Here is a 21,640-nt window from a genome sequence, read left to right as displayed (position 1 = left end):
ACCGGGGCAGCAAACGGAGAGCTTGTGGAGAGAGGCCCAATCTGCGGCGGTGGAAGTGGAGGAAGAGGGGAGGAGATCGGAGGGGATAGTACGGTGGCAGAGGGACTTGCAGCAGGAGGTGTGGATGAGGGAGCAGAATCTGGTGCATACGCAAGCGAGTGTTGCCCAGTGGCGAGGGTCATCTTCCAGAGTGTGGAAGATCTTGAGGATTATATCGTCGCTCAAGGCTCCGAACATTTTCGCCTTCAAACTCATTTTCTGTATCCAAAGGAATGGGATTGGGATTGGGATTGGATTTGTGGCAAATGTGTACGTGTAGGTGTTACACTTTTATGCTTTATTTAATGCATTCCCCTCCCCCAATTTCTTTTTCTATTTTTGCCTTTTTGGACACTACATTTCCTTTTACATCTCTCCTCGCCAACCAATCATTCACGTATCTCATTACTATATTACATAAATTATTAGGATCATTCTCATTTCATCTGTTTCTTCTTAAATTTGCCTTATTAACTAAGTAGTACTACATTTTTTTATTTTTTAAATATATCTTAATTCTCCCCCAATTCCTTTTCTATTTTTTGGACACTAAACTACGTCTACTGTTTTACCTCTCTCCTCGCCAACCAATCGACATTCACGTATCTCATTATTCTAATTTCTATATTCAAAAACATAGATTAATTAGGATCATTTTCATTTTTCATCTTCTTGTATAGCCACTTGGGAATTAATCATTGTAGCTCAAGGGGTGCGGTGAGGATGGCGAAACAAGTCAAAGAATAAGGATGAGGCTCATGACGCAAAATCGAATTTAGGCCACAAGTGAGGGAAAGGAGAAGAGAGGTTCGGTCCCTTTTCGATGAAGAAAACAGCACATGATATGACATGAAAACACAACCACGCAAGGGAGGAGCCACCACATAGCTTGTCAAGTTCACATCATGTATGCTTATTGGGACGTTACGACAATCAACTTGTCCCCCACGTCCAACTACCACCTCAAATTCGTCTATGCCTATTCTTTAACTCAACGCCCACCACGTAACCACGTGCTTATCCAAGTAAAAACACCACTACCAAAAACACAAAGCACATAGCACAAGTGATTCCAGGATAACTTCAAAGGCAACACTAACCGCATGATGAAATCATGAATCTCTCGACCAATTTAGCTTAGACAAACTCAGTTAAGCACCATTGTGTACAACAAAGAGAACCGAATGCTAACTAATCGGGTGTCCAACGACTTGTTTTAAGGATGGACTTCATTTGGAGGTTATGTTGAACCAGGAAAACAATGAAATATCGTAAACGCCTTCTCCATTTCGGTGTTTGGTTTTGGTATAGGGGGGAAATCCACGTTAAACCGGTCCTGAAAAAGTAAAGCTTTGGTGCCCTAAAAATAAAGTGGGAACTGAGCAGTAAGTTCCCAGAAGATAGAGTGACCAAGCCAAACATTCATGCATGCATAATGTTAAAGTACAATCATAATAGATTCAGGGAATTTGATATTCAACAGTCTATTACTAAAAAAAACCTAGGTCCAATCATCAAATTCTCCAAATAAATGACATGGAAAAATTCTAACGTTTAATTCAAAGGAGTTGAATAAACAACTTTAACCAAGCAGGTGCTCTCGATGAAAATGTCAATTCAAATAGAAAAGCTTCTGTGTCATTCACCTTCACCCACTTCTTCAACTGTAAAGATTGATAACAGTCAAAATTCACCTGCCCAGACAAAGAGACGAATTAGATCCTTTTTTTTTTCGGCAAAAAATTCAAACACTGTTGAGGATGCATCCATCGCCAAACATCATTTGAAACTAGAAAGTGTAGCTACGGAAGGCAAAATCATTAAGAGAAATAACAGACCGGGACAAACTCTTGCTCCTGCTCCTGCTTCTACTTGGACTCCTGCTAGCACTGCGTCTTTTTGGGCTTTTATTACGCTGGAATAAAAAAATCAATTACGGAAAGGAAAAACAAGGATCAGTATCCCATACACTATTTAAAAACTAAAATACATTTTCCGCCATATATATGGATCCCCACTACCACAACACTTTGAAATACTATATTAGAAGTCATAAAGTTCCTTCAGAAAAGCAAGACCTCAACTGTCGAAGTCTTCATGCTTGGCTTGACTCAAAAAACCAAGCATACCTACCATACTGTGTTGCGGTAAGACTAAAGGCAGGAAGCAGATCAACGTTTAATCAGGGGGTTTAAGAGAATTTACTCACCACAGGCAATGGAGACCTAGACCTTGATCGTGATCTGCAAAAGTTCCAGAAACAATAGAATTTAAAACCCACAAGTTCCCTTTATCAAATTTGATCCAACAGCCTTGATGCCTCTCCCAAGTCACAGTTGACATATCCAAGAGAGGGTAAAAGAACAAAATTGTAAAATATATAACAGTAAAACAGTGCCAAAAAGGAAGTTTTAGATATTCTAAGCTAATAATAAGATGTGGAAAACAAATACAAATAAAGCATCACAGAGTACGACACCAGTGGACTAGAGAGAAGAAATCTTCCCTACTGCACCACAAAATCCAGAGAATCCAGATAGGGCGTCCTATTGGCATGGCAAATCTTGAAGTCCATACTTCAATGAAATTTGTCCCTATTGCTCATTGGAGATGATTTCCAAATCCCAATTGCCTTAATACACAAGACATCCAGCTCTAAATAGCAATCCATGATCTCCTTGGTTCCCAATCTAGCACCCATGGACATTTACATGCTAAAAGCATTAGAACACATGTACTATGAGGGTATCCAAAGTCTCCCATCTAAAAAACATCATACCTCTACAACAAATTGAATTGCACGCAATTGAACCAAATCCCACCAAGTTCCTAATTTCCATTTTCCAGTTTGCCGCAAGTATCCATATCTAATAAAAAAAACAAATGTATTTTCACAAAAACGAAGGAAAGTGAAAGTGAACACCTTGACTAGGAGGCATGTTTAGCCAGGTACGACACGAGCACACCATGAAGGGAAAACTGACAACGGGTGCATGGAAAAAGGAAACAGTATGTGTGGGAAAATGAACAATTGAAAAGTTAACATTTTCTTGGCACAGGATCCCATGCCTTTTACAAGTAATAAAAGATAGGCATTGAATGGACAAGTTCCGGCCTTTGGTGCTTATCATCAACACAAATAACAGAATGTGAAGACAACTGACTTCAGAGGGACAGTGTAGTTGAAACTAAATTGTTAATCTAGAATTTAAAAACTCCATCTTCAATTACTTATATTTGGTTAATTACCAGAACCTTTATTACTCTACGTTCCCCCCAATTCCATACTAATAATAATGCCTTCTTATCTGACCCAAAAGGATGGATGGAGAGCTTTGGTCCTTGAACATAACTAAAAAGGTCTAAATGGGTTCTCCAGACACAGAGATGACCAACAACAGTATCAATCAAAAGATACTTTAAAAGCTTTCCATCAAGGCATCAACACATTATGACATTAAGCGACAAAAAGTATACAAAGTAAAGAGATTTCATACCCTGATAAAGAACGAGACCTTGATCTTGAACGAGAACGGGAAGCAGATCTTGGTGGAGATTTAGCTGGTGACCGTGGTGAAGACTTCCCCTTTGGAGATTTGCTGCAGGAAGGACAAAAAGTAATGATTCAAGTATGAATCTAACATATAACAAGGATTCGTGTGGAATCTAAAATACATGCTGGACAGACCTTGGGCTCCGGCCCCGACTGTAGCTACGACTGCGGCTGCGGCTGCGGCTATAGCTTCTTCCTCTAGAATGAGATGGGCCACGACTAGGACTTCTAGAGGAATCCCGCCTTGAATCATATTCCCTCACCTACATAGCATAAAAGAGAAAAATGTATAAGGGAAAAAAAATTGAAGCAGAAGGAGAATTCACAGGACAAAAATATAAAGTTTTCTAGATATCAAATTTAGGTCTTACCCGAACATAGCCCCTGGAAAATGCATTCCGAAACTCAGAGTCGTCAAGCTTCTTGATCTGCAGAAACACAAATAATCATTTAAACAAAACAAATATATAAGCTATTTATTGGGGATATGAGGATATCAAAGAGCATAACTCATGACAATATAACATAAATATGTTCATTTGCATTTAGATAAACCCATATATTTAAGAATTAACAAGTAACTTACAGCATATTTCATGTCATCATAGTTTGTGTAATCCACAATCCCAGTAGTTCCTGCAAACCAACCATAAAACCCCATAAATCTTGAATAGATTTTTGAATGACTGATTAAAATAATGTCAGACTCTTCTTCTACAAGCTAAATACCACTTTCTATAAGAAAACCAAGGAAAGAGAAATGAAGAACTGGACCCCAAAAGACAAACTCAAAATTAGGAGAAGCATTTTATTTGAATGTATAGGTACCTCTTCCATCATGGAAAACTTGGGAAAAGCAAACATCCCCGGCCTTTCGCATGTGATCCTGCATTCATAACAATGATTATCTAAGCCCCCCAAATATCTGACAGATATGAAATAAGCACAATAGCTTACTTTAAGATCCTGCCATGAAGCAGAAGAGGGCAATCCAGTGACCAGAACTGCAGGGGATATGAAAGTAAATTTAGAAGCATATCAAATTCTCAAAAACAACTAATACAGGAACCAACAGTCTACACACCACGATATTCCGAGCGCCTAGATACCCCACGTCCACCTCGACCGTTGCTGTGACTACTATATCGATCTCTTGAAGATGAATGACCACGCCCTCCATGTGCAGGCTCCACCTATAAGAATACAAATTTAAATAACATTAACAAGACAATGCAGCTACGCCACTTTTTATAGATGTCACTGCATTTGCGATATGATCACTATAAGTGTGTTGTTGTGAGCAAAAACTAACCCGCAAGCGGTGGCCATCAAAATCATATCCATCACGCCCTCGAATCGCGTCCTCAGCATCTTGATAGTCTTCAAACTGCATGAATCATTACTCAATTAGAATAAAGGGGGGAAAAGAAAGGGAATTTGTGTCAAACTACATTACTCCAAGCTCACCTCCACAAATGCATAGCCAGGAGGCCTTGGCGGAACCTTGAGATCAATGTGAGTTATATGTCCATACTGAAAAGTGAATTTTATAAGTAAACAAAGGAGAAAGAAGTAAAATACTTAACCAAGACATGCACAAAACATTAACTGCGCTTGAATAAGAGGGAAACTGCACTACTTGGATATAGAATTAGCAATTTATTGACATCAATAATACATCCAAGATCCTATTCCTACCTACAGTAAACTTCTTCATATCAGAAATCCCCAAATACTTCCAGAAGAACCTATTCTAATTCAGCGACGGGCATTTGCCTCCCCTAACTTACCAGTTACCAGAATTCCAGAAGAATGAAAATAGCAAAGTACCTTTGAAAACAAATCTTCTACTTCTCTTTCACGAATATCACCAGGGAGGTTGCCAACGTAGACTGTTCTGCTCCCACGCCTACTCATTTTCAATCTGCGGCAATAAAATAATCGAAAAATAAGGAACAACAATAAAACTGAAAGGTGAATAGAAGACCTAAAATTAAGCTAATTCAGCCAGGAATTTCAATTCTCAGCAGAATAAAAACAGAACATCGAAAGGGAGAGAATAAAGAGGAAATAAAATTGTACAGTTGAATTGGAAAGAGGGTATAGAGACTGTTGGGGGCGGAGAAGGGTTGAAATGGGCGAAAGGGATTTTATTTTACCTCTGATGATGAGACGGAATTAGGGATCGGTAGGTTTGCAGTGGAAGGCCTCCAGGTTAGGGTTTTTCAATTTTGAGAGGAGAGGGAGAAGCGGATGGGTGCGCGCCCGCTATGTGTTGTGGTGATAGTAAAGTGTGGTTTCGGTACGGAGGCAAAGTAAAAAAAGAAAAAATATATCTACGATGACGCCTTCAACTATCAGATATTTATGCCCAGCCCCCCCGCACGCCCACGGCTTTCTGCACGTCACACTATTTTGTATTTTCACATTCCACTTTCCGCTACCATTTTTTAAGTGATTTTTGGCATCATTATTTTGATAAAAGAAATTTTTTTAATAAAAAAAATTATTTTTTAAACGTATTTATCAATTTTTTAATAATAAAAATAAAAATATTAAAAAAATATTTTTTTGAAAAACTGTATGTAAATTACAGCTTCTCAAAAAAGATTTTTTTTTAATTTTACTAGTGCTTTTACTTTTACTAATAGAAATTTGCCAAACATACTAAAAAATAAAAAAATATTTTTATATTGTTATATCAAAACATAATTAATAGATAAAAAATATTTTTACATGAGATATCAAAACATAAAATTACTTTTACCTTTTCATAAAATCTTTTAAAAGAAGATAACTCGAAAAAATATCTTTTCTTAGAAGCTCACACAAACAAACCCGTATTGTAATTTGCTAGGTAGACCATGATTTCTATGAATAATGGGTTCTAAAATTGGCGTAAAAACACACTACATTCTCAAATTATCCAACTAAATCTTAATATTAGCATAACTATTCGTATATCTAGTAAATTGAACATCCGATGTATTTATTGTTCACATTATTTAATATTTTTATTATCTACCTATATTTTTTCTTTTTTCTTTTATAAATATTGAGCTAATATTTATTTTTCAAGTCATCAATGAAAAAAATTATAAGGTTTATTTTTTTAATACATATGTTATATATTTATTTAAAGAATTTTTTTTAAAATGTATTAGTATTTAGTAACAAAACATTTTTCTTTAATACAATGAAAATTAATTTTTAAAGTTCAACTGATTCCATATCGACAAAAAATTGATAATATAAGAAAGTAAAAATGTAATCATCCTTAGATTATAAAAACACGTGATCGGATTTTTTATTACTTTTACGGAAAATAATATTTTTAAAATTTATTCGGGTGTTATTAAGTTGTTTAAAAATATAAATTTTTTTATTTTTTTAGGTGTTTGACAAAATTTTAATAGTAAAAATAAAAATTCTAAAGATAAAAAAATATTTTTGAAGAAAAATTATAAATAAATGTATTGATGCATCTACAATTAATTTTGTGCCTCTGAAACTTGTACTTGTACTCTAAATTATTGACCTTGTTCTTATAATGCTAATTATTTAACTTTGACTTCACAATGAAACTATATTAAAACTAAATGAAACTTTTTTAGATTCACATTTTAAATGTTAAAGACCAAAATAGGATTACGCTCAAACGTAAGAGATCAATTTAATACTTTTTTTTACCCAATAATAAAATATTTTTAACATAATAAAAAAACAAAAAATATTTTTATATTTGTTTTGTCGATTTTTTAGCAAATCAATAGTGGTTCAATTCTAATAGTCTGGGAGCGAAATCTACTTCTCTTTTGCAAGTACCAGTTCTCTAGAAGTGCATCAAAGACCCTCGAATTAGACAGAATTAGAGTAAACGACTGAAGAAACAACAAGTAAATAAAAGGTTTTGAAAATAAGAATGACTGAAATCAAAATGGTTTGCATTGAATTTAAATAAAGCAATAACAATGTGAGAATGTAAATTTGAACAAGGAAATTAAATGTTGTTTGAAAGAAAAATTTGCAAGAAAAGTAAACTTTGCAGAAAATGTAAATGAAAAATGAAAACAAGTGGAAAAAACCCAATAGAAATTTGTGAGTGTACGTGAGTAATTTCTGAAACGAAGTTCTAACCTTTGTATCTTCAAACCTTCTAGTATTTATAACCATTTCCCTAACCGATCAATTCGAAGTGACACTCCCACATGTGCAAAAATGTGGGTAATCGTTCCACTCTTTCGCCTGATTGATCATGTGACGGTTACAAAATAACATTTGATTTCCAAAAATCTTCTATCTTCTTTACTCGAGTAACTCTTCCATTTGCCAAGCTAATCGAACTCTTACTTAATGAATATCCCTAAAATACGTCTCCTCCAACACCATCTGCTCCAAAAGCTTACTTAATAATTCGAATAACCTTCTCCTTCGAATTCAATAATTTTTTACCAACAATATTATTTGTACCCAATCATAATTATTAAATAAAAAATACTTTTACTTATGATATCCAAAACATAAAATTGCTTTTGTTTTTCAAAAAAAATCTTTTTAAAAGATCAGTAAAAAAATTCTTTTTATAAGAACTCACCTAAATAAACCCTTAATATGAAGTTAACGTAATTAAAATTTTAATATAAATAATCTTGATAAGTTTTAGAATAATTTACATCTTTTTAAATAGTTGATTATTTAAGAAGCATTAGTTAGTTTGTTATTTCAATCATGTTTGTGGCATCCAACTTAATCAAAATACTGTTGTTGGTGATGTCATCCCTTCTCTCCTGTTTTCCTTTTTGGTAGAGCCCAAGCAACAAGAAAAAGAAAATGCAAGACTTCGTGTAACTGTCCCACTCAACACTTAAAAAAGAGCTCAATATCTCGATAAAAGAATTTAATCTTTTAATCCGTTGATTTTCTCCGTTAATGGATTATAATCCATTTAAGCATTTTGTCCGCAGCTCAAAAGATGCACGCTCATAGTTTAATTTGCAGTCCGAAGTCGACCTTTCAATTATTCCACACAAAAACGATGCCCACAATGTTGAAGGGATAAAAAGAAGGGCACACTGAACTTGCAGGAACACCGATCCAAGAAAAAATTACACTGTTTTATCATAATACTTATTCAAAAGCTTAAACTGATAACTGATTGAGTGCTAATGATGTCCTTTAACAGCCTCATCCTCCTTATCTTTCCTAGCAGCAGCTCTTATTTTGCGCTGTTCTTCCTTGTAAATCCTGTTTCTTCGTCGAAACTGCAGGAAACAATAAAAACCAAAATAAGTGATCACACATGTCATAACTCATCACACAAATTTACTTCAGTGTGGCACTGAAAACAAGCCTTGTATCCAACCCAATACACTTATGTTGCGTGATCTTCACGAATTTGGATCCTCTAAATTTTGAATTTTTACTTTAGAGGATAAAGTGTTATTTCTCACCCTTGAATAGTTTCTCTCTCATATTTTTCTTGGTCCCACCTATGAAATAAATGGTGAGAGCACACTTTACCAAAGTGAAATTCAAATTTAGAGGATCCAAATCCGATTTTCACAATGCTGAGGCAAAGTAAATTCACAGCTTTTTCATTTTGTTAAGACGTGGCATTCTCAATTGATATTATACCTCAACCAAAATGCCAGAAATACATTTTCCACCAAAGTAAGCTTCAAGAGAAAATATTTTAAGGATAAGGTTATAATTACAGTACTGTTATATGCTTAAAATTAGATACTCGATCCTTATTATAATTATTATTTTTAAAAATCCCAAATGAGCAACAATTTTCAATTTCCACCCATATTTTGGTTCTTCCCAAAAGCACCTCTTCTCTTCACCACTCCCGCTGTATAGGATATTTTATTTTTAAAAAATGAAAGAAGCACTCATAAGACTAACACTAAAAGTATACATCTAGTTCAAGAGCTATGTTTGAAGCAATTTAACTAGAGAAGGAAAACAAGGAATTGATGATAATGGAGCCATGGTACCTGATTATAAGTTTAAACCATTCACAATGATAAGCATGAATGGGTTGCTTTAAACAGTTCATGAATGCAAGAGAAGAACAACTTCAAACATCACTCAACTCAATGTCTATATACTATTTCTGTCATTCATAAACCAAGTATATTTGTTTTGTGTCAGCAATACTCATCATATGTACCATATGAGAAATTTTTCACAAGCTTGGGATTCACGAGGCATACTAGAATGAAAAAGAAGTCCGATAATCCTTTAGCATCTAATCAAATAGCTAAACAGCACTGTATGATAAATTCAATTAACAACAACAAATCTCTGAAATCATCGTATAATCATCAGCATTATACATCCTAGAGCAGTATATTGAAGTAAAACTATTAGAGAACTAAATATGATCCTTTAATAATTTTAAGCCATTCAGTTTAGCCTAATAGCTAGCAGAGGATAAGCCATTATCCATTGTTAATGGAATATAAGCAACTTGATATAAGCCATTATCCATTGTTAATGGAGTATAAGCAACTTGATATATATTATATAAAAGAACTTTACTCTAAAATAAACCTACAGCAAACCCAAGGAAATCCACTGTCCCTGGCCAAATCAGAACAAAATGGAAGGCAACAAAATGAAGCACGAAAGAAATCAGAGAAGCCGAAGAGATCAGCACAACTCTGCTGTGTCGATATCAACTCAAAGACTGATATGGAATGTAGATCAAAGTATGATTGCTAAAGGGAAAAGACATAATTACAGTTATACCAATATCCCAATACAACATAAATGTGGAAACAGGGCAAAAACACAGGATTTGAAGTGCAATATAGAAATATCACTAGTATCGCGTTATTCACCATGTCTAAATGGATTGGAAACTCATGACCATGAGAATTGATAACATTACGACGAGTAGCATAATTCACCGGGCATGCTCTGATTTTGTGCCCCATAGTACCTGCCTTGGGCGGTTTATGAAACCGCTAGTTAACAAAATGACCAAAACATGAAGATAACAGATAACAACAACGCTATAATATAAAGGCTTTAAGATCTGAAAGCGCAGCACGAATGAAAGTGGAATTGAATAGAGTAATTGGGAATTAGGGTTTTGGAGAATGAAAGAGGAAGGAAGGAAGCAATGAAGAACGAAACAGAACAACAATAATAAGAAGAAGAAAGAAAGAGAGAAAGAAGACCTCTTTGGAGTGATGGAGGCATTCGAGGTAGTCCTCGCGGAGGAGCTCACAGTCCTTGGGCTCACGGCAGCGAGACATGCATTCGCTGAAGTCAATCCAGAAATCATAGCAACGACCTTTGTTCCCATTGATTCCCCATCCTGACGCCATCCTCACTCAGATCTCTCCTTCACTCTTCTCCTCTGCTTTGCTTTCTTTCTTCTCGCTACTCAACAATGCCTCTGATCTCCTTCACTCTCCTGCTTCAAACTACCATCACCATTACCTCACCCTAAATTACCAAAATGCCACAACCGTTTTCCCCTTCTTCAGTTCTTCCCCCTTTTATCCTCGTCTTATTTATTTATTTATTTATTCAGAATTTTTTTTTTAATATTGAGACCAATATAATATTTTGGATTAATATTAATATTTAAAGTGTATTATAATACCGTGTATATATAGAAAAAGTATTGACACACATTTACGTCGCTTTTTAATTTACATATGGAACCATCGAAGGTGAAGTGCTCTGATATGGGGAAGGGAAGTGCTACACAAAATGGTGGTGTCAGGGGGGAACAACTCGAACTCTCAGAGTTCGAGTCACAAGACGCACAGTCCGAGAACCCTGTAATCGTTTCACCCCATTTCCCAACTCGGACCCTCCGAGTTGCAAAAGGCTTACGGACCGTCCGATTTCGTCTCAAACCAATCGCACGGTACGAGTTCACTGCCGCACTCAACACGCGTCGGTCTCTAGTTTATCCCCGAAGGGTGTCCCTTTTTTGTAGAAACAAACACCTTTAACCCTCTCTCACCATCCGAAAACCAAACCCATCTCTCACAGTTCACTCTCACACCTTCTTTTTCTTTTCTGAAGCTGAGTTTTGCGTGGTGGAGGAGAAGCAATCATGCCTATAAATATAAAATTAAAGATGTTGATCAATCTGAGTTTCATATTATTCATTATCTCAGTGATCCTGATTATGTAAGTTTTTTTTAATTATTTTTAAATTTTATAAGTTTTTTTATATTTATAATTATTAATATTAAGAATTTAATTATTATGATTGTTGTTAGAAATGTAGTTGAAGAATATAAAAATAGAATAATTATGACTAATTTTTTAATATTTGTTAGATTTTTCTAAATTTTTTTTACAGATTTTTAATTAGAAATATTATTATTAATAAGAATGCGTTATCATTATTATTGATGGACTGGTTTCGGTAGTAATAGAAAAAGAACTAAATAGATCTCTTATTCAGTAGAGAATGTTTTTTTTTATTTTTTATAAATTTTTAGTATAATTATTTGTAAGTTAATCATATTTAATATGTTTATTTAAAAAATTAACTATAACTGTTATCGATGAATTTAAATGTTAATGTTATTGTTATTGTGAGAAAGTGTTAATGCTAGATGATTAATATGATTATTTTAATTAAGCCATGTTAAATTTTTTATTATGACAATGTTTAAAGTTTTTAGAATATGAATGTTAATATTTTGTAGAATATGAATGATGGTATATACTGATTGTTAATACTTTTTATTATTGAGGAAAAAATGTTTAACAAATATGTAATTAATATTAGATACTATTTAAGATGTTGTAATATTGTTGAGAATTTTCATTAAAAATAAATGTATTGGTGATGAATTTTATTTGTAATTATGAATAATTTTAAGGATTAATTAAAAAATTTTAGAAGTTAAAAGAATTAGTTATATAAAGATTTAATAAAATGATTGATGATGGTAAGTTGTAATTGTTAATTATATGACTAGTAATTTGTTATGTTTTTTTGTAGAAATTAAAAATCTTGACATGTAACCACCCAATTCCTCCGGATCGGTACAACGATAGAGTAGATGAGCATTTACGAATTACTGAGTTCTATCATGTGTCTCAGATTGGGATAGTTCAGTGTCAGAAAGCATTGGTAAATGCTCTAATCGAACGTTGGCACACAGACACACATACGTTTCATCTTCCCATTGGTGAATGTGCCGTGACTCTTGAAGATGTGGCTCTAATACTTGGTCTTCTCACAGATGGTCTTCCAGTCACAGGGATGACAATGAGTAGTTTTGAAGCCACGGAGGCGGAGTGTTTACTTCAATTTGGGGTTGCACCTCGTAAGGAGGATTGTAGATCAAGCTGCATAAAACTGACATGGTTGCGGAATCTAAAAGAGAATTTAGAATTGACTGACGAAATCAGTATACAGAGGTATGTGAGGTGTCATATTATGTTGCTAAACTTATTGATGTATTAGCCATCTGGAGTATGTAATAATGTCTCATAATAGCCTAATATGCTAGGTTAGATATTTTTCTATTAATGTATTAACCATCGTATTATATAATGCTACAGATATGTTATAATACTAGATTGTCATTAATTACTAGGTATGTGAGGTGTCACATTATGTTGCTGATCGGGACGATCCTGTTTGGGGATAAGTCTGGGGCAGGTGTGCACCGAAAATTTCTACCCTTGCTTCGTGATTTTGTCAATATTGGACAGTATAGTTGGGGTTCGGCATGCCTAGCACACCTTTACACGGCGTTATGCAGGGCATCTCGTTATAACTGTAAGGAAATAGATGGTCCACTAACACTTATGCTCGGTTGGGCTTGGATCCGATTGCCATATCTATCGCCGTTTCCTAGAGAATCCCGCAGTTTTCCACTAGCAAACAGGTAATATTATGTTACAATGTACCCGTTTCTTGATATTTAAGATTCAGTTGACCTAATTGAGGACATTGTATTAGGTGGCGTAACTGGGAGCGTGGTGACCGACGATATAGATATCTGAAGCTAGCTCACTTCAGGAAGGCCTTTGATGAACTTCAGGAAGGCCATGTGTGTTTTAATTAAAGAAGTATTAGATTTGGGGCTAAGGGCTTCGACAAAACTATCAGTCATTGTTATTGTTATTTGAATTGTGGGTTGTAATCATGAGTTTTCTTTATTTTTCCAGTTTGTCTGGGTTGCCTATGATGTAGATCGTATGATAGGGTCAGACGACAATTCGATTTCCTTCAAGGAGTACCTACTCAGGAACAGAATTTGGATAAGGCGCATGGAGAGATTCTGACTGGACCTAAGAATCTTAACTGGGCCACGGCACCGACTCATTCAATTTGGGTGATGCATTGGACAAACAGGTATCACTATGTTCTTTCTGAGCTTCCCATGCCTTTACAGCATCCGTTGGATACTTACATGAACTGGTACCGATCAAAATATGGGGACCGCTTAGCCTTGTCGAATCTTGTGGGTGAAGAGAATGATGAAGGTAACCAGGATATGGATGCGGGCAATGAGGATATGGATGAGGGTAATCAAGATACCGATGAGGGTAGTCAGGATATGGATGAGGACAATGAAGAGCAGGAGCAACATATATCACCTCCAATTCCGCCTCCACAAGAACAACCTCAGTCCTCGACCTATTATCTACCTCAGACACAGTTCACCCCATCATTTCCAGTACAGCAACAATATTGGGGTATGTCACAGTTTGAAATAGGTGATGAAACTTCTTTTAGCCAGTTGCTTGGGTTCATGTCTGCAGATGCAGCACAACCACAATATGGCCATCAACCTGAGTTCATGCCTGGTATATTTTCGTTGGATGTGAGGTATCCAGGCCATACCTCATCCGTTGCTTCTGGAGGGTTCGTATCTGTTGACTCTAGTAGGAGTGAGGGTGGACGCGGTGTTCTGAATAGTCAAAATCCTAACCGGCTTAACATAGGACTCATTGAGGAAGACACTAACGTGCTCGAACAAGAAACCGATGCGTATCTAGTAGATGACCCGGATGACGAGGATGAAATTGAAGAGTTCGACGAGGATGAAGAATCTCGTAACGATGGTATTATGTTAAATATTTTGCTTTACATATTTGATTACTTATTTACTTCGTTTGCATAAATGGCATCTCTTATTGGGTTTTCCTTTTTGATTTGTGGTAATTACGTTGGTAATGAATATGTAATGTGCTACACATACTTGTTTATTCTAAATTGTTTACAGGTCAGGCACGCAGTCCGGATGACAACGTCAAAAGTTACAATCTTAGGATTGATCCGCCACGTCGGAGTGCTAATAGTTTCACCCCTTCTATCTTCAAAAAAGTGGCCAAGAAATGCAAGAAATTTGTGAAGGATGTAAAGTGGACAATAAGAAAGTAGTTGTGGAGTTATGTTTAGAGTTATTTGTATTTGTTAGAAATTATGTACCGATGACTTTATGTAATGTTTAGACTAATTTGTATGTGTTGGACTTTGTATAGAGTACTTTATATGTGTTGGACAATATTGATGTATTAGCCATCTGGAGTATGTAATAATGTCTCATAAAAGCTTAATATGCTCCTATAGATATTTATCAATTGATGTACTAACCATTATATTATATAATGCTACAGATATGTTATAATACTAGATTGTCATTAATTATAAGGTTACATATAGCAGGTCATGTTACCTCAATTTGCTCATTCAGGTTATATTATACAATATCATCTTAAAACTGTGAACTAAGGGGGCATCTCTGTTGGTATTTGAACCAGCTGACCGACGGCATCTGCTTCGGCTATGTCCCTTAGCACCACATAGCGTACATCGCCTAGGACGACGTAACATCTGCATGTCCATCTCATTCAGAAAGCGCGTCATCCTGGGGCGACCTTTCGTCACCCGTCGCAGGTACGGGTTCGGTATGAACCGAGGTCCGTTGTAAGCAGGCCATGTAGTGGGGTTACCTAATGGCCTAAACCGTGCTCGGTACACCCGCCGCACTTGATCTATCTTATACACATCATGAACATACAGTCGCCAATCCAGTCGCTGGTTGGCACAACAAGCGAACACATGTCTACAGGGGGATCTGGTCCACCTGGAACTCACCACAGTCACATCGAAGGCTACGTAGATCAACTGCAAACTCCAGTCCACTTGGCATCTCACGAACCTCAAAGACCTCATTCTGGCGGTCAAAGCAACTAACCTGGATGTTTCCTGATGCAAGTTGGTTTGTATGTAACTTTGAGGTCACTATCTCAGAAAACACATGGCCAGCATCGATCCGGACTTCCGCCTCCGCTCTTTTACGGGTGAACAACTCATTTATTCTGTAGAATGTTGCCTTCGCAAGAACAGTAATGGGAAGATTGCGTGCACCCTTCAAAACTGAGTTGATGCACTCCACTAGATTCGTCGTCATGTGACCCCATCGGTACCCGCCATCAAAGGCCAATGCGTACTGTTCGCGAGGAATTTGGTTTAACCAGTTTGTGTATGCCTCGTCTCGGTCCCTTAACCGCTGGTAACGCACTTCGTACTCCCGCACTGTCCTGGAATATCCTGGCAGATCAAAACATATAGAAAGCAAAGTAATTGAGATCAATAGATTTATTTAAGGAAAATCTATTAATAATTTGCTTAAATTTAGTAAATGTTTACCGATGTTAACGACCAATTTTTGGAGGTATGGTGCCTTGAACTTTCTCAGAAAATTCGACTCTATATGCCTGATGCAAAACATATGAAAAGCTCCGTTACTACGTTCCACAGCTGCATTGATGGACTCGTGCCTGTCAGATATTAGACCCACACCATCCCGAGTAACAACATGTTGACGGAGGTTACTACGGAAAAAATACCATGTATCAGAAGTCTCTCCCTCCACAATAGCAAACGCAATTGGGACGATATTGTTGTTGCCATCCTGTGAAACTGCCACAAGTAGACAACCCTAATACTTTCCGTACAAGTGAGTCCCATCCACCTGGACGAAGACGCAGCTAATGTCCCACGAGTTTACTTCACCTTTTTATATCGCCATCTTTAAGGAACTCGGACCCTACGACTAGGTTAACTTGAACCAAAAAAAAATTTAAAAGACTGAATTCGGACCATCCGATTTCTAGCTAACCGTTCCACAAAACGGAGGGTCCGAGTTCAATGATCTCCAATTCAATCTCTCAGCTAAGAACTCGGACCGTGTGATTTGCCATCGCATTCCTTAGTTGCGAATTCGTTAGGTCCGAATTCTTCTACTCGGAATTCTACTTCCATCACCAAACAAATCAGACCGTGCGATTTGTTAATAGAAATTATCAAGCCAATGAACACGCACGGTCCGAGTTCCTTCATATCAAACTGACAAAAAAATGTCCCACATATATGTCTAGTCCCCTAAGTCCATATCCAAGCATAGCACACACATGCCCTCCATAACCATAAAATTGAGCCCATTTACGTATTGGCTCACAATTTGTGTGTTGCACGTGTTCAATACGCAGAATATGTGTTTACCTACGAAAATCCACATATAATTATATCAAATAATCTTATTTTTAACAAAAATATTAATATTTTTTTATATAAAAAAATAATTTTTATTTTGTGGTGAAAACTTAGATGTAGTTAATTTTACGTGAAGTTAATAATTTAGAATCTCAACTATTAACTTTAAATAAAGTACGGTGAATTTCTATTTTATTTTGTACTCTCTTTTACTTTTACCGCATAAATAATAATGATTACAAATATTTACTTTGTACTTCTTCTATTTTATCAATAAGACAAAAAAAATTTTAATAAAAAATTATATTAGTCCGTTATTGTAACTCTAAGATGAAAATAGGTTTTTTTTTAAATAAAATAAAAAAATTATTCTTTTAAGCAAGATTTTTTTGAATTTTAATTTCTCAAATATAATTTTTTTTTGGTATTTGGGCAAGTTTGTCGGACTCCGACAAATTCTAAAAAAACTAGCAAGTTCGCCATACTCATTTATTATTTATCTATAGATACGGCGAACTTGTTCGTTTTTTTAGAGTTCGTCGGTGGGTCCGGCAAACTTGCCCAAATACAAAAAAAAATTGTATTTAAAAAATTAAAGTCCGAAAATCTTGATTAGGAAAATAATAAATTTTTTTATTTTATTTTAGAAAAAAAATCCGATGAAAATGGCTTTATTTATGTAATATTATAACTTATAAGTCAATTACTCATAGAATTATGAGTAATATCTCAAATAGGTCTCAAAAAGCCCAGTAGTTTTGTCCCTCCGAAAAATTAATTGGGTTTTGAATCTCCAAGATTATTAGATATATGTCATGTAGGTCTCCAAATCAAGTTGAACTGGTTAACACGACACTCTCTCTCGTACGTGGAAATTACAAGTGTGACGTGTCAGGTAAAGCAACACATGTGACGCTCAAGACACATTAGTCTCTGAACACGTGACTAAAATGACGTCATTTTGAGACAACACTAAACAACAATGTTTTGAGGGAACAGATACGTCCCCACCTTTATTCATTGATTCTTAAAATTTCGACGTTTTAAAGTCAAAAAGTCCCTATATTTATAGTATATATGTCAAATTGGTCCCTTCGAATTAAGCAACTAGAACCATAATTAGAATGAAATCATGATAAAATTACTCAAAGTATGCAATTTCAAGCACATGAAATGACAAATCTCAAATACAATTACAATCAAACAATTAGAATTTGTTAGCATCCTGTTTTTTTGCAAAAGTTTAATCTCTTTATCTCCATAAATTGAGTGAATTCCATATTCCAAGTTAGCAGAACTAGGATCATACTAATAAATTGCCTTGTGGTCAATTGATCATGGTAATCCAAGTTCAAGAAAAATTTTTATAGATCAAAGAAGTAGATCAAATCAATATCCATTGGGAAATTTTTTTTTACTTTCTCTATTGATGTACACAAGTACACCTTTATTGTCTCTAACAAAACTTTCAACGCGGTAAAATACAAGTATTATGTCTTCACTCATCTAAATACCAAAACATAAAAGTTTGTCACAAGTTAACCAAACAACTAACACAATATAACAACATCACAAAAAAAATAAAAATTTCAAATACTTACATTGTTTTTATTATTATCAAATACCTATCTGTAACTACTTCACAACTCTCACTTAAACTACACCTACAACATATTGTCTTTGATCTATCCTAACATCACATGCATGTTCATCATACTTCACTATTTACTGCCAATTTAATGCAACAAAAGCTAACTTGACTTACCTCGAACAATGGCGATATGCACGACACACTACCACCAATCAGTCCCTGTGTACACCATCAAAGCACCATTACGAACTTGGATAAACGTTAATGGGGATGAAGAATATGAAGGGTTAACTCGTAAAGTCTAGATGAGGGTTTGGGATACTTGTAATTTTACAACGAGAAAGGAAGAAGAAGATTTTTTTTATACAAGATGTGAGAGAGACACTAGTCTCTTTTTTTTATACAAGAAGAACAGACATAGATTAATAATGATTAATCTATTATTTGAGTTCTGATATCAAATAATAAAAAATAAAAGATAAACAAAAAGATAAGAATTCAAATTGAATAAAAAAAATTAAAACTACAAAATAAAAAGCAATAGATTGAAATTGAATATAAAGATAATCACTCTACTTTCTACCCAATTTTTTGACGCAACAAAAATGGGACTCTTCAACCTAACTTGTCCATGCCATAGTTTGGGAATTGAATCGAAAGCACTTTTCAACTTTTTATCTAATTTCCCGATACAACAAGAGAGACTCACTCAACCTCACTTATCCACATCATGGTTTTATCCCAAAACCAAAAGGGAATTTTCACACGTCTAATCTCTGAATATTACGGTTACAATAGTTTATGAGATATTTATAATCTTTTATTAGGTCAAAACAAGAAAAATCTTAAACCCACAAGTACAAAGCCTAATCTTGTAACTAAATAAATAAAATTAAAATATATTAAATTAAATTAAATATTATAAAAATATAAACTGATAACTTCTAAAATAATATTTGAATTCTTCATATCATAAACATTTAAAATACATATTAATAAAATAGATGAAAGATTATATCTCTAATACATTTTTTTACACAAAAACCTCATAAAATCATTTCTTCCAAAAAAAATAAAATGTTAAGAGAAGACACATTTATCTAACACATTCTCTCAAACAAGATTTTTTTATTTATTTAAATTTTTGCATAGATTTTTTTTTCTTTCTTTCTTGTTTTAACTTACAAAAGGATATATTATAATTATTGCATCTCTTAAGAATAAAATCTATAAAAAATTTATAAGTGTGAGATATCTCTCATTTCATAAACTAACTTATAAAATTGAGTTAGGCTCGTTCAATCTCAATTATAATACAATATCAAAACCTATCTAATCCAATACTATTAAGCCACCCACTTGCAATATTCATATTTCATATGAGAATTCCTAAACGTGATTAAGAATTTATAAATATTAGACATTTGTCATTTTATACATTAACTTTTGAAGTTAAATTAGGTACGCTCAAACTCAATTCTAATATTAACCAACAAATTTGAAAGTACTTACATAATTTATTTCTATTCATTGCAATATTAAATTTAAAATCCAATTCCAATTCTATATATCAAACTGACAAGCCAACAAGAAATGGCAGGCAGAAAATAAAACTAAATGAGTTTATAAGATGTATCTTATAACACATTTCCGATAAAATTGTCCCAAGTAGAAGACTTATCGCTGTTCTCTCTGTATTGTTTATTACGGCACCCTATTCCTTGCAGCTACCTTATTACATTTTTATCACCATATGAAATTATGAATGAATAACAGACACAGAGGACAACATGCATATTGAAACAGAACAGTGTTTCTACTTCACCGTGCATGCCGTTTTCTTTAGAGATTTGAACAACGATTGGAAGTTGGGACTTGCCTTAAAGAAGAGATTTCATTATTTTCCTCATATTATTGCAGTTTTATGTTGTGTATGATTATTGCATAGAATTTATCTTTTATGGGACATACAACACTTGTTTATGGCTTCTACGTTAAGCCTTGGAGTTGGAATCGCCAAAGACATTAATGGGGTTCTTAGAAGATTGCCAACAGCTGAGCCTAGTCTTGTAAAATTTTCAATTTCAACTTCGAGATCGAACATGTGTTCTTCATTTCTATCAATAAAAATGATAATTTTTTATCTTCTCCTTTAGCATTATTTCTTGATCATGCATTAGTTGGAATATTTTATTTTTCTTAGAAAACATGCAAAACATTATCATGATATATCGCCACCTCAATAAGCTTAAGCCATGGATTTTGCTTTTCTGCACAAAATCATGTCCAGCTAATATTAACCAACTCATTAATAATCTCAATTAATTATATATTAATCTAAAAAATAAGAATGTGTTTTAAATAAATTTTAGTTAAATAATATTATTTAAATTAAAAATTTAATTAGAGACCCAAATTTAAAGGACAAATAACATTTTTATTATCCACTCATAATTTCATCCTACTAGTACTTGGTAAGACATGTGCTAGTGCAAATCAATATCCAAATTTGCATCTTCCAAGGAAAACGATAAGATTATTTCTCCCTAGCATGCATGTGTGACATATAATGGAGTTTATGATCAAATTATAATAACATCTATTAATGGAAAAAGCCAAAAAAGGAGTCATAGTCTTATAGATCGATATTTTGGTTATCAATATCGCATTAATTAAACGATAGCTATATGGACTAATCATAGAATCTAGTTATTTGGCATTTTAGTTAGGTGTGCCTGAAGATCAAATTTTTCTTCTCACCTTCTTGCTTGTGGAAAAGAGTTAAGAGCGAAAAAGACATTATATAATTATAAAATATAAATTATGAGAAAGTTTAGGCACCAACATTTTTATTAAAATATGACTCATATTTAAATAATAAAAAAATGAATAATTTTATATAATTAGATGTAATCTCAGACCATTAGAAATATTAATGACAATTAATTTAATAATT

The 21,640-nt window shown here is 34.3% G+C and overlaps 3 protein-coding genes across 4 annotated transcripts; all 3 read right to left on the bottom strand.

The window, feature by feature from the left end:
- Positions 1-1,445: 1,445 nt before the first annotated feature.
- LOC107492481 (serine/arginine-rich-splicing factor SR34) lies at positions 1,446-5,926 on the bottom strand. Of its 2 annotated transcripts, XR_001592772.3 has the most exons (15): positions 5,752-5,926; positions 5,423-5,516; positions 5,060-5,125; positions 4,905-4,979; positions 4,677-4,785; positions 4,550-4,596; positions 4,421-4,478; positions 4,179-4,228; positions 3,964-4,020; positions 3,728-3,855; positions 3,537-3,638; positions 2,819-2,906; positions 2,249-2,729; positions 1,878-1,954; positions 1,446-1,733 (listed from the first exon to the last, which is right to left on the bottom strand). XR_001592772.3 is itself a non-coding variant. In XM_016113507.3 (14 exons), the coding sequence occupies exons 2-14, from the start codon at positions 5,507-5,509 to the stop codon at positions 1,730-1,732; spliced, it is 894 nt and encodes a 297-aa protein (XP_015968993.1). In that variant the 5' UTR covers positions 5,510-5,516; positions 5,752-5,917; the 3' UTR covers positions 1,446-1,729. The 2 variants fall into 2 exon arrangements, 1 of the variants encoding a protein (XP_015968993.1); XM_016113507.3 differs by lacking the exon at positions 2,819-2,906 and having other exon boundaries at positions 2,249-2,282; positions 5,752-5,917.
- A 2,649-nt stretch (positions 5,927-8,575) lies between these two features.
- On the bottom strand, positions 8,576-11,097 carry LOC107492482 (NADH dehydrogenase [ubiquinone] iron-sulfur protein 5-B). The gene is made up of 2 exons (XM_016113508.3): positions 10,783-11,097; positions 8,576-8,853 (listed from the first exon to the last, which is right to left on the bottom strand). Exons 1-2 carry the CDS (start codon positions 10,930-10,932, stop codon positions 8,755-8,757), a joined length of 249 nt encoding a protein of 82 aa, XP_015968994.1. The 5' UTR covers positions 10,933-11,097; the 3' UTR covers positions 8,576-8,754.
- Positions 11,098-15,660: 4,563 nt separating this feature from the next.
- Positions 15,661-16,806, bottom strand: LOC110272936 (uncharacterized). Its single transcript, XM_021125691.1, has 3 exons — positions 16,720-16,806; positions 16,248-16,512; positions 15,661-16,148 (listed from the first exon to the last, which is right to left on the bottom strand). The coding sequence occupies exons 1-3, from the start codon at positions 16,804-16,806 to the stop codon at positions 15,661-15,663; spliced, it is 840 nt and encodes a 279-aa protein (XP_020981350.1).
- Between the last annotated feature and the right edge of the window lie 4,834 nt (positions 16,807-21,640).

Source organism: Arachis duranensis, chromosome 6 (assembly GCF_000817695.3).
Source record: "Arachis duranensis cultivar V14167 chromosome 6, aradu.V14167.gnm2.J7QH, whole genome shotgun sequence".
NCBI lineage: Eukaryota > Viridiplantae > Streptophyta > Magnoliopsida > Fabales > Fabaceae > Arachis > Arachis duranensis.
The sequence above is the reverse complement of the archived record's forward strand: the minus strand, read 5'-3'. Positions and strand labels throughout refer to the sequence as shown.